The 14,957-nt window shown below is 71.4% G+C and overlaps 3 protein-coding genes across 3 annotated transcripts; 2 read left to right on the forward strand and 1 right to left on the reverse strand.

Annotated features, from left to right (window-relative positions):
* Nucleotides 1-591: 591 nt before the first annotated feature.
* On the forward strand, nt 592-3,571 carry SHD (Src homology 2 domain containing transforming protein D; the record flags this gene model as incomplete). Its single annotated transcript, XM_082779833.1, has 6 exons — nt 592-768; nt 1,317-1,407; nt 1,578-1,790; nt 2,243-2,381; nt 3,019-3,138; nt 3,385-3,571. The coding sequence occupies 6 exons, from the start codon at nt 592-594 to the stop codon at nt 3,569-3,571; spliced, it is 927 nt and encodes a 308-aa protein (XP_082635959.1).
* A 640-nt stretch (nt 3,572-4,211) lies between these two features.
* On the reverse strand, nt 4,212-6,498 carry LOC309887843 (uncharacterized protein). The gene is made up of 4 exons (XM_082779840.1): nt 6,368-6,498; nt 5,497-5,844; nt 4,748-4,961; nt 4,212-4,436 (listed from the first exon to the last, which is right to left on the reverse strand). The coding sequence occupies exons 1-4, from the start codon at nt 6,402-6,404 to the stop codon at nt 4,334-4,336; spliced, it is 702 nt and encodes a 233-aa protein (XP_082635966.1). The 5' UTR covers nt 6,405-6,498; the 3' UTR covers nt 4,212-4,333.
* A 1,002-nt stretch (nt 6,499-7,500) lies between these two features.
* FSD1 (fibronectin type III and SPRY domain containing 1) lies at nt 7,501-13,286 on the forward strand. The gene is made up of 13 exons (XM_082780267.1): nt 7,501-7,565; nt 8,822-8,917; nt 9,021-9,152; nt 9,262-9,363; nt 9,875-9,897; nt 10,114-10,235; nt 10,900-11,109; nt 11,272-11,370; nt 11,550-11,709; nt 11,786-11,865; nt 11,983-12,234; nt 12,688-12,776; nt 12,879-13,286. The coding sequence occupies exons 1-13, from the start codon at nt 7,554-7,556 to the stop codon at nt 12,984-12,986; spliced, it is 1,485 nt and encodes a 494-aa protein (XP_082636393.1). The 5' UTR covers nt 7,501-7,553; the 3' UTR covers nt 12,987-13,286.
* Nucleotides 13,287-14,957: the final 1,671 nt, after the last annotated feature.

Here is a 14,957-nt window from a genome sequence, read left to right on the forward strand (position 1 = left end):
GGCACGGGGGGGCTCCTGTGTGCCCCCCCCCCACCAGGCTCCTATGGGGGGGGTGGGGGGCTCCTGTGCCCCTCCCCCCATGACCGAGACAGCCCCCCCGACCCTTCCCGGAGCTGTGCGGGGGGGGCACAAAGCGGGGGTCCCCTGAGGTTCGGGTGCCCTCCCCCCCCCCATTGTGCCCCCAACCCACAAACAGTGCCGGGGGGGGGCTTTTAACCCCCCCTCACCCCCACGTCGCGCTGGGGGGGGGGGGCGCCCTGCGACCATGCGACCACCACCCCCGAAGGGGGGGGGTCCCGGTGCTCCCCCCCCCCCGGGGTCGGGTCACACCCCCTTCCCCTCCCCTCTTAACCCCCTCCTCCCGGTTCCTTTTCCCCCCCCCCCGGGTTTCGGTGCCCCCCCCTCGGTCCCGGTGCCCCCCCCCCCTTTTACCGGCGAGGCGGGGGCTGGGGGGGGGGGGGGGGGGCTCCGGTCCTCTCCGTGCGCGGCGGCGACACAAAAGCGGCTCCCGGCGGCGGCGGCGGTGGCTGCGGGGGGGGGTCCCGGTTTCCCCCCCCCCCCCTCCAACCCCCCCCCGGTGCCGGTCCCGTTATGGCCAAGTGGCTCCGGGACTACCTGGGCCGGGGGGCCCGGCGTTCCCCCCCCCGGCCGCCCCAACCCGATTACAGCGCTACCGGCACCGGGCCCCCCCCCGCCGCTTCCCCCCGGCACCGTTTGGTGAGGGTGGGGGGCGCGGGGGTGGGGGGGGGGCGCCGCCGAGCGGAGCAGGTAGGAACCGGGGGGGGGGGGGGGATGGAGGGACACGGGGGGGGGGACACCGGGAAGGGAGGCCGAGGGATGGGGGGGGGGACAACGGGGAGGATGGGGTTTTATGGGGGGGGGGAGAGGGGAGTGGGGAAGGGGGCCCGGGGGGTTGGGGGGGGTGGGGGGCTTTGGGGGGGGGTGCAGAGGTGGGGGGGGGGGGTGGGGGGGGAAGGGGGGAAATGAGGGTAAGGGGGGGGACTGGGGGGGACCGGGGGAGGAGAGGGGGGCTGGGGGTTGTGGGGGGGGCTGCGGGGGGGGAACTGGGGTTACTGGGAGAGGGGAGTGGGCAGGGGGCTGGGGGGGGGAGTTATGGGGGGGGGTTTTATGGGGGGGGGAAGGGGAGAGGGCACAAAGGAACCGGGTGGGAGGGACCGGGAAGGGGCTGGGGGGGCACCCAGAGCAGGGAATGGGGGGGTCCGGAGGGGTCCTAAGGGGGGGGGACCCCCGGGGTTGGGGACCTGTGTGGGGTGCGGGGGGGGGGGTCCCGTCCCAGCCAGGCCCCCCCCGTGCAGTGCCCCAACGAGAGCGAGTACTCGGAGCCCTTCGAGGGGGAGCAGGACGCGGTGCCCGAGGGGGGCACCGAGGACCCCGGGGAGGCTGCAGGTGGGTGACGCTGGGTGCCAGTGCCCCCCCCCACACACACCCCACACCCCCTCCCCATTTCCTCCTCCATCCCCGTGTTTTGGGGGGGGTGTCTGACACCCCAGGGTGCTCCCCCCCCCTCCACGTGCGTTGGGGTCCCCGCTGTGCCTCCCAGCCCTGCCCATCCCCAGGGTGCCCGCAGCAGGGCGAGGGCAAGAGGCCGAGAGCCCGGGGGGGGCCCCAACTCTACGACACCCCCTACGAGGGCTGGGAGAAGGCGGCCGAGGGCGCGGGGGGGGCCACGGCCCGGGACAGCCGCCTGCCCCGCGACGACGAGCGCCCGGCCGACGAGTACGACCAGCCCTGGGAGTGGAAGAAGGATCACATCTCACGGGCATTCGCAGGTGCCAGCACCCCCCAGACCCCCCCCCAGACCTGTGGGTACCTCCTGGGGGTCCCCCGGCCCCACATCCCCCCGCTGGGAACCCCCCCGGCATCCCCCAGCGCTCCTGCGCAGCACCCTTGGGTGCCACCGTAGCGCCCCGGGTATCGCCCCACGCCGCTGCTGTCCCCAGCAATCCCAGGGGGTCCCCGTCCCCATTGCCCCCCCGACACCAATGGGTTCCCCCCGGGGGGGTGCAATGGGGCATCACGGCGAGGCAGAGCCTTGGTGGGGGCACCCACAGAGGGGGGGACACCCACGGGGTGGGGGCACCCACGGGGGGGACACCCAGCGTCACCCCTTCGTGCTCCGGCACCGCGGGCGGGTGGCCCAGCTGCTGGTGTCCCCATGAATCAGGTGGGGGTGCTGGGACCCCCCCGGTGGGTGACGCCCCCCCCCCCCCTGTCCCTGCAGTGCAGTTTGAGAGCCCCGAGCGCTCCCCCAGCCTCTCCCGGCAGCCGCCGCGGCCCCCCCGGCCCCCCCCGGGCAGCAGATCGGGCTGCCCCCCCAGCCCGGGGCACGTGGACACCTCCCTGCCTCTGGAGAAGCAGACGTGAGTCTGGGGGGGGGACACAAAACACACGCAGACCCCGCACCCTTGGGGGGTTCCCCTCCTCTTTGGGGTGGCCCCAACGTCCCGGTGGGAGGCACCGAGTGAGGGTGCCCCACGGATGGGCCCTGTGGCATGGGGGGGTCCCCATGGCACAGAAGGGTGCCCGTGGTGTAGGGGGGGGTCCCCGTGGCACGGAGGGGTCCCCATTGCAAGGAGGGGGCCCCGATGGCACAGATGGGTCCCCATGGCATGGATGTGTCCCCATGGCATGGATGGGTCCCCGTGGCATGGGTGGGTCCCCATGGCATGGATGTGTCCCCATAGCATGGATTGGTCCCCGTGGCACAGATGTGTCCCCGTGGCACAGATGTGTCCCCGTGGCACGGGTGGGTTCCCACGGCAGGGACAGCTGGGTCCCCTTGCTGTGGCTGTCCCCGTGGTGTCGGGGCACAGATAGGTCCCCGTGGCACGGCCCAGCCCCGTGTGTCGATGGGTCCCAGCGGCAGGGGCAGGACAGAGGGATGCAGACAGGTCCTGGGGTCACAGGTGCTGTGTTTCGGGGTGCTGTGTTTCGGGGTGCTGTGTTTTGGGGTGCTGTGTTTTGGGGTGCCGTTGGGGTGACGGCGGCTCTGTGCAGGTGGTACCACGGCCCCATCGGGCGGGCGGGCGCGGAGACGCTGCTGGCGCTGTGCCGCGAGGGCAGCTTCTTGGTGCGGGACTGCGAGACCAGCCCCGAGGACTACTCGCTCTCGCTCAGGTGAGTGCGGGGCCAGAAACCCCCCGGGGAAGAACCCCAGCACCTTTGTGGGGTTGGGGTCAGGACGGGGCCGTGCGCGTGGTGCATTTTTGTGCTCGCATCCCTGCGCACAGCGTGCGCGTGCACGTTCCCCCCACGCTGACGTTGCACACGTGGGGCCGAGGCCGTGCCTCGCGTGCCTCAGTTTCCCCCCGCGTGCCTCAGTTTCCCCTCCTGTGCCTCAGTTTCCCCCCGTGCCCCCCACAGGAGCAGCCACGGCTTCGTGCACGTGAAGCTGACGAGGACGCGGGAGCGACACTTCGTGCTGGGGCGCGCGGGGGCCGCCTTCCCCTCGGTGCCCGAGGCCGTGAGGCACTACACGGCGCGGGCGCTGCCCATCCGCGGTGCCCGCCACCTCTCCCTGCTCTACCCGGTGGCCGCGCAGCCCCCGTGAGCCCCGGTGCCCCCCATTAAAGGCCGACGCGTGGCCGTGCGCTCCGTGCGCTCCGTGCGCTCCGTGGCACGTAGGCTCCAGATGCACTGGGGGCTGCGGTGTGGGGGGAGAGGGGTGACACCCCCACGGGGGGGATGAGCCGGGCTCCGGTCACCCTCGCCATCCCGGGAAGGGCTGCCCGGGGTCCGCGGGTGCAGAAGGGGGGAGCTGACGGTGGTGCCCCCCCCTCCCTACCCCGGCAGGGCCAGGAATGGGGCGAGCGCTTCCGGAGCGGTGGCTGCGGCCCCGCTGCATGCCTGGGTGCAAATTGAAACGAGGCCACGGGACCGCAGAGCAGCTTCCCTGAAATGGGGAGGGGGGGCCCAGGGGGAAGGGGGGGGCCCAGGGGGGGCTGCAGAGCCTGCTGGCCACGCGTTGTCCCCCCCCCCAACCCCAGCCCCCCAGGCACGTGTGTCCCCTGCCCCGTGCGGCCTGAGCCCACCCGTGCTGGGGAGGTTGCGCTGGGGGCACCCTGAATTTGGCACCGGTTGCCCCCCCACCCCCCCCACCAGGGGTGGGTGCTGCGGGTGGTGCACAGAAGACAGGAAGCGGGGTTGCAGGGTGCTGCACATCTTTTTGGGGGGGCTTTTCCTGTTTAAAGCAGCCCCAGGCGCCGCCACTCCCCTGCCAGCGCAGACAACCGGGGCCTCTGGGGCCCGGTGCGGGGCGTTTGGGGGTCCTCTCCGGGGGGGGGGGGGCACCCTCAGGGCCAGTGGGGTGCCCTCACCCCTGGTACCCGTTGCTCTTTGTCACCTTTGGGGGGGGGGCAATCGTTCCTTGGGGGTCCGCTCCGAGCGGGGCAGCACGTTCATGTAGGTGGCTGTGTCTGAGGGGCGGTGGGCGTTGGGGGGAGCAGAGCCGGGCACCGCCAGCCTTGGTCCCCAAAACACGGCCCCCGGGGGGGGCTGGCACAGCCAGGGGACCTCCTGAGGACACCCAGGGGGTCCCTTGGGTGCCCCCCCAATCCCCAGAGGTGCATAGGGTGAGGGGCACGGGAGGAGGGGGTCACAGGGAATTTGGGCATAACGGAAAATTTGGGGAGGGGTGGGAAAGGCGGGCACGGGGTGTTTGGGCACGGGGTAGGACGGGGCGGGCAGGGGGGGTATTTGGGGACAGGGGGGGTGGGCAGGGGGTTACCTGCTCTCCTGCGCCAGTGCCGGTGGCCGAGGAAGGCCAGCACGAAGAGGAGGAAGGCGCCCCCCAGGGCCCCCGCCAGCCCCCCCGCCAGCCCTGCAAGGACAGGGCCACCATGTCCCCAGCTGGGCCACCACCGCAGCACCGCCGCTGCCGGGCCGGGGGGGGCCAGCGGGGACACGCTTACCTGCCCCGTGTCCTGCCTCAGCTGCTGCTGCTGGGGGGGGGGGGGGAAGCAGAATCAGGGCTGTGCCGGCCACGCTGTGCACTGTCCCCATCCTGTCCCCGTCCTGTCCCCGTCCCCCCTGCACCGTGGCCGCCCTGGTCTGGGCAATTCCCCTGCCTGTGACCCAGACACCCGCTAATGCTCGGGGACAAGCCACGGCCCAGGGACCCCCAGTAACCCCCCCCCACAGCACCACATCCCAGGGACCCCCAATAACCCTCCCCCCCCCCACATCCCAGAGACTCCCAGTAACCCCCCACCACCACACCACATCCCAGGAACCCCCACTAACCCCCCCCACACACATCCCAGGGACCCCACTACCCCCCCCCACCCCCCCACCATCCCACATCCCCCAGCACAGCCCCCAGGGATGCCCCATCCCATCCACCCCATTAAACCCCCCCTCGGGGCTGCCCAGGAAGGGCACAGAACCAGGAGCTCCCCGTGCCGCGCAGCGGGGTGGCAGCACCCCAATGTCCCCAGATGTGTCCCCGTCACCCCCGGGGGGGGGGGGTGGGGTTACCTGCGCTGACGGTCAGCACGGTGCCGTTACCGGTGGCGGTGGCCAAGTGGGGGATCTCCAGGGTGACCCGGCAGACGTAGCACCCCGCGTCCCCCGGCCGTGCCCGCTGGATGCTGAGGGCGGCGATGGGGGGGTCCCAGGCGATGCTCAGGCCGGGGACGCAGGGGGCCGGGGTGGTGGCGGGGCCCATGCGGGCGCTGCACAGCACCCCCTGCCCCGCGCCCTTCAGCCACTCCACGCGGAACATCTGGGGGGGCTCCGTCGCCACCACCAAGCACCCCAGGGCCACCCCTTCGCCCGCCGCCACCCGCACCTCCGACGGGTCCTGGATCACCCACAGGGCGCCCGCTGCGGGGAACGGGGCTCGGGGTCACATCACGGTGGTGCCGGGGATGGGGAAACAGGGGGTTGGCTGCTGCCAGGGTGTCCCCCCGTGTGTGTGTCCCCCCCTCCCCAGTGCCACCGTGGCCATATGGGGACACTGAGGCACGGCGGCGTCCTGCTCGTGGCCCCTGAGCACGCAGCGCTCTGTGCGTGGCTGTCCCCTCGCTGCTGTCCCCTTCCTGCCCCCCCTGACCACGTTCTGCCCCCCCCCAATCTGCCCCCCTCACCTTGTCCCCCAGCCACAGCCGTGTCGCCCACCCCTGTCCCTCCCCACCATGTCCCCACGTCTGTGCCCCAAACCCACCCGCTTCCCCCTAGATGTCCCTAGCATCCCCCCCCTGTCCCCCCCTGTGCCCCCCATGTCCCCAGCTGTCACCCAGGGGCCAGGCCGAGCCCCACAACCCCTCAGTGCCCCCCACCCCAATCCAGAGGGACCCCGCCACGTCCCCTCTGCCCCGTCCCCCCTCACCACGTCCCCACCACTCACCGCCGAGGAGGGGGACGAAGACCCCAAGCCCCCACATCCCCGTACCGGTGCCGGGGGGCTCTGGGGGGCTCTGAGGGGCCGCCAATGTCCCCACAGGGTCCCCGTCACCGCCGCAGGGCTGTCCCCGAGGTGTCCCGGCCTGCCATCGCCCCGCCGTGACGCCACGGCTTCCTGCCACCGCCACGGGGACGGGGACGGGGACGGGGATGGGGACAGGAACCGGGCCCGGGGGCAGCACCTGGCACCTGGGGGCTGGGGTGACCCCCCCCCGGACCCACATTTGGGGACGTGCCACCCGGGGACCCCTTTTTAACCCCCCCACATCCCTCCCGGTGGGGGGGCACGGCCTGCCCCAGAGCTGGGGGCTGTGGGGGGCAACGTGGAGTTACTGGGAGAAGTGGGAGGCTGGGGGGGGCTCATACTGGGAGAACGCCCCCGCCCCAATTTGTGCTGCTCTCCTGTCGTGTGTGTCCCCCCCCCGGCTGGGGGACCCCCTCTGTCCCCCTCTGTCCCCCCCCCACCCGTGTCCTGAGTTCCTCAGCCCCTTCCTGGGGGTCCCCCTGCCTGGGGGGGTGCCCAGCCTATGGGGTGGGGGGGTCCCATGGCCCCCAACCCCCCTCCCCTTGCCCCAAGGAGCTCAGGGTGCCGGCTTGGGATGGCTTTTGGGGGGGGGCTGCCCTCCCCCAGGGGGGGTCCCCATTTTCCTGGGGGGGGTCCCAGCGCTGGCTCTAGGGGGGCAGAGGACCCTTGGGCCACCCAGGGGTGTCAGCGGGCCCTGTTGGTAGGGGCTCAGGACCTCCCTTTGCCCTGGGGGTGGGGGCTGCTTTTAGGGGGGGGTCTCAGCCCTTTTGGGGGGGTCTCAGCCCTTTTTGGGGGGGTCTCAGGGCCCCTCCCAGCACAGAGCGGACCCCCGGGGGTCTCCCATCCCGGCACCCTGTTGACCCCCCCCGTCTGGAGGCTCGGAGGCACCAAGGGGGGGGGCGAGAGGGCTGTGGGGGGGGTCATTACAGCGGTTCCCCCCCATAAAAAACAGAAGACCCCCCCGGACTACATTTCCCAGCACGCCCCGCGGCCCCCCCGGACTACGGCTCCCGTCGTGCCCCGCGGGCGGGGCCGGGCCGGGTCGGGGGGGCGCCGCTCCCCCTTTGTTGGCGGCGGCGGCGCCGAGCGGCGGGGGCGGCCCGGGATGGGAGAGCAGGTACCGGGGGGGGAGGGGAGGGGAGGGGAGGGGAGGGGGAGAGGGAGAGGGAGAGGGAGAGGGAGAGGGAGAGGGAGAGGGAGAGGGAGGGGGGGGGAGGGGGTGAGAGGGAGATGGGATGGGGGGGGAGAGATGGAGGGGGGATGGAGGAAGAGGAGGGTGGAGGGAGGGGAGGGATGGAAGGGGAGGGAGGGGGGGAGAGGGATGGGGGATGGGGGAAGGGGGGATGGAGGGAGGGAGGATGGGGGGATGGAGGAAGAGGAGGAGAGATGGAGGGAAGAGGGAGGGGGGATGAAGGGATGGAGGATGGAGGAAGAGGAGGGTGGAGGGAGGGGAGGGAGGAAAGGAGGGATGGAAGGGGGAGGGAGGGGGAGAGGGATGGGGGATGGGGGAAGGGGGGATGGAGGAAGAGGAGGAGAGATGGAGGGAAGAGGGGTGAGGGGATGGAGGAGGGAGGAAGAGGAGATGGAGGGAGGGAGGAGGGAGAGGTGGAGGGAGGAAGAGGAGGGTAGAGGGAGGGAGGGATGGAAGGGGGAGGGAGGGGGGAGAGGGATGGGGGATGGGGATGTGGAGGGAGGGATGGAGGGGGGGATGGAGGAAGAGGAGGAGAGATGGAGGAAGGAGGGATGAAGGGATGGAGGAAGAGTGATGGAGGGAGGAGGGAAGGAGGAGGAGGGGATGGAGAGATGGAGGGAGGAGGGAGGGAGGGAGGAAGAGGGGCAGGAGGAAGGAGGGCTGGTGGGATGGAGGAAGGGGTAGGAGAGGGATGGAGGAAGGAAGGGAGGGATGGGAGAGGGAGGGAGGGGGGAGAGGGAAGGGGGAAGAGGAAAAGGGGAGAGGGAGGGCCGGGGGGAGAGGGAATAAAGAGCTGGAGGAAGGAGGAACCGGGGGGGGGGACAGAAACCGGAGAGAGGAGATGGGGAGAGGGAGGAGAGGGACGAAGGGGTAAGGGGAGAGGGAGGACGGGGGGAGAGGGAGGAGGGCGCAGACGGCTGCTGGGGGCTGCCCCCGCCCGGGCTGTGCCTGGGGATGGGATGGGGCCCCCCCCCGAGCCCCCGTGCTCACACTCACCCCGTGCACACCCCCCCTGCTCACACTCACCCCCCCCGTGCTCACTCTCGCCAAGTCACGGTGCGGCTCTGCCATGCCCAGGAGGCCACTAAGGGGGGGGCACACACAGAACACAGCCCCAAAATTTTGGGGGGGGGGGGGAGGGGGGGCCGGGCCGGGCGCTGACGGTGCTGGCGCCGGGGCAGGAGGCGCTGCGGAAGATCATCACCACGCTGGCCGTGAAGAATGAGGAGATCCAGAACTTCATCTACTCCCTCAAGCAGATGCTGCAGAACGTGGAGGTACCCACAGCGCTCCCCCTGCCCCCACGGGGACCCCGGGGGGGCTTTGGGGGGGGGTGTTCCCGGCCACCCGCTGACCCCCCCGCCCCGCTGCTGCCCCCAGGACAACACGGCGCGGGTGCAGGAGGACCTGGAGGGGGAGTTCCAGTCCCTGTACGTGCTGCTGGATGAGCTGAAGGACGGCATGGTGACCAAGATCAAGCAGGAGCGCGCCAGCCGCACCTACGAGCTGCAGGTGAGCCCCCGTCCCCCCCCCCCCCAGCACACACACACCGCCCCCTTTGCACCCACCGAGCTGTGGGGGGGGTCTCCCCGTCACCCCGCTGCCCCCCCATCTCCTGCAGACGCAGCTGGCGGCTTGCACCAAGGCGCTGGAGAGCTCGGAGGAGCTGCTGGAGACGGCCAACCAGACCCTGCAGACCGCCAACAACCACGACTTCATCGAGGTGAGCCCCTCAGCACCCATGGGTGCTGGGCTCTGTCCCCACCCGGCCGTCCCCGGGGGGGGCACAGGGGCCGTCCCGTGTCGTCCCCCCCCACTTCTGCCTGCGCTTGGGGGCACGTTCCTCTCCTTTTTCTGCGCTGGGCACTGTGATGACGCTGCGCTGGCTGCGCCCGCTGCGGGGTTAGGGTAGGGCCGGGCACCCAGCAGGGACCGGGGGAGCGGGGTGCTGCGTCCCCTGGGTCCCCTGCGTCCCCTGCGTCCCCTGTGTCCCTTGGGTACCCCCGCCCAGAGCCAGGGGTGCTGCTTGGTGCCTCCTTTCCGCTGAGCCAGCGGGGCGTAGGAGCGCCGTGAGAGGCTGTGGGGACACCGTGCCATGGGGGGGGGGACACTGTGCCATGGGGGTGCCGTGTGGGGACGCCGTGCGGTGCTGTGCTGCTGCCGTCCGGCTCCTGGTGCTGCTGTCTCATCCTGCTCTTCTTTTTTTCCCTCCTCTTTCCCTCTGCGCTCTCAAGGCTGCCAAACAGATCAAGGATAGGTACGGTCCCCCCGCGGCCCCGCACCCCACTAACCCCTAACGTCGGTGTCACCCCCAACCTCACCCCAACGCTGGGGGGGTGGTCCCGGGGACACCCCCTTCCACCCTCCCCTCTCCCCACAGACGCGCAGGGTCGGGGTGGCCGCTCGGGGTTGGGCTTTTGCCCCGCTCCCAGCCCTGCTGACCCCCCCCCCGCGTCCCCCTGTCCTTGTGCAGCGTGACCATGGCCCCTGCCTTCCGCCTCTCGCTCAAGGCCAAGGTGAGCGACAACATGAGCCATCTGATGGTGGATTTTGCCCAGGAGCGCCGCCTGCTCCAGGCCCTCGCCTTCCTGCCAGGTATCGCCCGCCGGCGGCGGCTGCAGGGCCACGAGGGAGGTGCTGGGGCTGCGGGGACGCGGGGCAGGGCATGGCGGGCAGCCAGCTCGGGTTATTTTCCTCCCGGCGCACAGCCGGGATGAAGCAGGGCCAGTGCCAGGGTGTACGGGGCACCGAGGGCTGTGTCAGGCTGGCGGGGGGACAAATGGGGGCCAGGATGGGGGAGCGGGGTGTAGTTAGGGGGTTTCGGGGTGCTCTGGGGCAGGGGGGAGAGGTTGGGGAGCATGGGGTGTCCCAGCCAGCGAGGTGAGAAAGTGCTAGGGAGGGAGGGCTTGGGGAGGGAGCTTCGGATGCTGTGCCTTTGGGTGCTGTTTGGGGCTCGGGGTGCATCATTCGGGGTCTCTGGGGTGCTGTGCCCCAGGGATGTGTGCGTGCACACCTGGGGTCCTCGGGGTGCCGTTCCCATAGGGTCTGTGTAGGTGCTGTGCCTGGGAATCCCCAGACGCAGCGCTTACAGGGCTCGGGGCGCTTTCCCAGGGACCTGGCGGGTGCCAGCCCCCCGATACGTGCCCTGCGGGGGGGCTTTGGGGTGCCCTGGCCGGGTGCCCCGCGGGTGCGGTGCCGGTGGCGCCGGGGCCAGCCCGGCTGCATTGGGGGGGACTGGCACGGCTGCTCCCGTGGGCAGTGCCCAGCACCCCCGAAATCGACCTGGCGGAGTCGCTGGTGGCCGACAACTGCGTGACGCTGGCCTGGAGGATGCCCGACGAGGACAGCAAGATCGACCACTACGTGCTGGAGTACCGCAGGACCAACTTCGAGGGGCCGCCCCGCGCCAAGGAGGACCAGCCCTGGATGGTGGTGGAGGGCATCAAGGGCACCGAGTACACCCTGGCCGGTGAGGGCACGGGGCCGGGTCCAGCCCCGAAGGTGCCCTAGGGTGGGTGCTGGGGGTGGCGGGCGCCCGGGGCTGGCCCGAAGGTTTGGGTGGGGGTGCCGAGGACGGGGTCGCGGTGTCGCCCCTCGCCGTGTCCCGTTTGTGACCCTGCTGTGCCCCCAGGGCTGAAGTTTGACATGAAGTACATGAATTTCCGCGTGCGGGCGTGCAACAAGGCCGTGGCGGGCGAGTTCTCGGAGCCGGTCACTTTGGAGACGAGAGGTGGGTGCCGGGTGGGGGCAGTGAGCACCTCTTGGTGCCCCCGCTCCTCCGTGCCCCCCAGCGCTGCCTCTGCCCCATCGTGCTGGGCTCTGAGCCCCCACCCCGGGGCCAGGCAGGAGGGCTTTTTGGGGCCAGGCAGGAGGGCTTTTTGGGGCCACGCTGACGGTGGCCGCCCCCAGCATTCACGTTCAAGCTGGACGCCAGCACGTGCCACCAGAACCTGCGGGTGGAGGAGCTCAGCGTGGAGTGGGACGCCACGGGCGGCAAGGTGCAGGACGTCAAGGCACGCGAGAAGGACGGCAAGGGCAGGACGGCCTCGCCCGCCAACTCTCCTGCCAGGTAACCCCCAGCCCCCCCTGACACCCCCGGCACCCCCCCGGAGCAGCACCAACCCTCTCCTTGCCGTCTGCCCTAGGGTGGTGCAGTCCCCCAAGAGGATGTCCTCGGGGCGCGGGGGCAGAGACCGCTTCACCGCCGAGTCCTACACGGTGCTGGGTGAGCCGGGGGGGGAGAGGGTGGGCGCGGGGCACCCCGGGGTGCGGGAGGGGGCTCCCCGTGTGCTTGGCAGCCCCCGCCCGCGGGCAGAGAGGTGGCAGCGCCCCGTGCCCGCAGGCGACACGCTGATCGACGGGGACGACCACTACTGGGAGGTGAAGTACGACCGCGACAGCAAGGCCTTCGGCGTGGGGGTGGCGTATCGCAGCCTCGGCAAATTCGACCAGCTGGGCAAGACCTCGGCCTCCTGGTGCCTCCACCTCAACAACTGGCTGCAGGTCAGCTTCAGCGCCAAGCACGCCAACAAGGCCAAGGTGCTGGACGTGCCCGTGCCCGACTGCATCGGCGTCTACTGCAACTTCCACGAAGGTGGGAGCGGGACCCACGGGGACCCGACGGGATGGGGAGGTCTGGGGGGGGTCTGGGGGGCTGGGTGCTGGACAAAAAGGGCAGGGGGCTCCTGGAGAGAGCCCAGCGGGGGCCACAAAGAGGAGCCGGGGCCTGGAGCATCTCCCCTGGGAGGAGAGGCTGAGAGAGCTGGGGCTGGGCAGCCTTGGGAAGAGAAGGCTGAGAGGGGATCTGAGCAGTGTCTGGAAAGAGCTGAGGGGTGGCAGACAGAGGGACATGGCCAACCTCTTCTCAGGGCTCTGTGGGGACAGGACAAGGGGCAGTGGCCACCAAATGGAGCCCAGGCAGTTCCACACCAACACGCCAAAGAACTTCTTCCCGGGGAGGGTGCCGGAGCGCTGGGACAGGCTGCCCAGGGAGGCTGGGGGGGGGGCTCCTGTCCCCTCCCTGTACCCCCCCCTCGTGTTCCCGCAGGGTTCCTGTCCTTCTACAACGCCAGGACCAAGCAGCTGCTGCACACCTTCAAGGCCAGGTTCACGCAGCCGGTGCTGCCCGCCTTCATGGTAAGGGGCTGGGTGGGCACACGAGGGGGGGGGGCCGGGCAGCCCCTAGAGGTCCCGGCCGTGCCCCCCCCCCGATGCCCACCCGTGTCCCCGTACCCACAGGTGTGGTGTGGCAGCTTCCACGTCACCGTGGGGCTGCAGGTGCCCAGCGCTGTGAAATGCCTCCAGAAACGCAACAGCACGGCCAGCAGCAGCTCCAGCCTGCCCTAACGCCGCCCCCCCCCCCCACTAGGCGCCCCCCCAGGCAGAGCACTGAATGTACCCTGACCCCCCCATACGTACCCCCAGCCCCCACCCCTCTCACTCACCGCCCTCGCCGCGCTGCTGGGGCTGTGCCAGCCCCCCCGGGACCCCCCCCTGGGGACGCCAGGCTGGGTGGGGGGCAGTGGCACCCGCGGGGCTGCCAGGACCCCCCCCTGCCGCTGCGTGCCCCCCCCTCCCAAAATGCAGCACCTGGGCTGGGCTCGTCACCCCCCCCTCCCCCCTCACCACAGACAGCTGCTTCTGGCCTTAATAAATCAGGATCGAGGTGTAAACGGCCCCAGTGCCCTGCCTGGGGGTGGGAGCACGTGGGGGGGGGTCCTGCTGCCACCCCCCACCACCACCATGGGGGGAAAAGGGGGTTTGGGGGGGGGGCACCAAGGAATGAGGAGGGGGCAGCCAAGGGGGGTGGGGTGGATGGGTTTATTGGTGATGCTGCTGGGGCTGTGCCCCCCCCCCGCCGTGATACAGGTGCCAGCCTCTGCCACCCCCCCCCCCCCCGGGGAGGGAACCTTTGCCTGGTGGGGGGGTCCAAGGCTAGGCAGGACTGGGGGGGTGGGTGCCAGACCCCCCCCCCCCCCCCCCCCGCACCCATCAGCAGTCCGAGCAAGCTCGCCGCTCCCTCAGCTTCTCCCAGAGCTCCTCCGTAATGTCTGCGAAATGGGGGGGGGGGCAGTGAGCTGGGGGGGGGGCAGCGAGGTGGGGGAACCTCCCCCCCACCCCCCCAAACCTCCCCAATCTGCTGCAGGCACCTGAACCCCAAAGCACGGCTCTGCTCCAGCCCCTGCCCCACAGGGACAGGTCCCAGAATTTGGGTGCCCCCCCACACACACCCCCCTCCAAACCCCCCCCAAGTCCCCTGTGGGACCTGGACCCCCCCCCCCCCCCATTACCTTGGGACAGCAGCTGGACGCGGGGGCGGGGGCAGGGGCGGGTACGGGGGTTGGGGACCGGACGGCGCCCTAAGGGGGGGGCAGCACCTGCAAAAAAGGATGGGGGGGTGGCAGGGGGGTGGCAGGGGGGTGGCAGGGGGTGCCCCCACCCCCGTGGGGGGCTCTTCCCCCCCCTCCCTACCTCGGTTTCCCCCCCCCGTTCCCAGACTCACCTTTCTCGGGGCGATGTGGGGCTTGGGGCCCGTGGCCGGGCGGGACGGATGCCGGGGTCTTGGGGGGTGGCGTCGGGGGGGGAGACTGGGGGTCGAGGGAGCTGGGGGGGGGCTCGTACACCCCCTGCAGCGTCTCGCCGTTCTCCCCGTCCATTTCCACAAATTCTGGAGCGGGATGGGGCCGTCACCAACCCCCCGTGCGGCCCCGGCGCCCCCTCCCCAACCCACCCAGCCCTCCCGTGCCCGCCTGCAGCACCCCAAAATCCCTGCCCCCCCCCCCCCTCCAGTCCCGCGACACCCCAATCACTGACCCCACAACCAACGTCCTGCCCCCCCCAGTCACCCCAAAACTTCTGTCCAACCCCCCCCAGTCACCCCAAAACTTCTGTCCAACCCCCCAGCAATCCCCTGGCTGCCCCAAAGACCCCCTCGAACCCCCCTCCACCGCCAACCTCCCACACCCCCAGCGCCCATAACCGCCCCCAGCGCCCCCCCCAATCCTAAATCCGCCCCCCCCCCCCGTGCACCCCGTCCCCGCTGGATGCCCACCCAGCTTCTGGTTGTACTCCGAGTGCAGGGGCTGCAGGGTGCCCTTGCTCTTCTCCACGAAGTACTGCACCACCTCGGCCAGCGAGGAGCAGCAGTGCTGGGGGGGGGCACAATAGGGCACGTGGGGATCGCCACGGGTGCCCCCACAGCCCCCCCGCTCCATGCCCACAGCCCCACATCTCCCAGACCCCATGGGGACCCTGCCCTGGGGGATGCAGCATTTGGGGGACCCTGCCCTGAGGAGGTGCTGGGTCCTTTGGGGGGGG

This window comes from Aythya marila, assembly GCF_965140915.1.
Source record: "Aythya marila genome assembly, chromosome: 27".
NCBI classification, from domain to species: Eukaryota; Metazoa; Chordata; class Aves; order Anseriformes; family Anatidae; genus Aythya; species Aythya marila.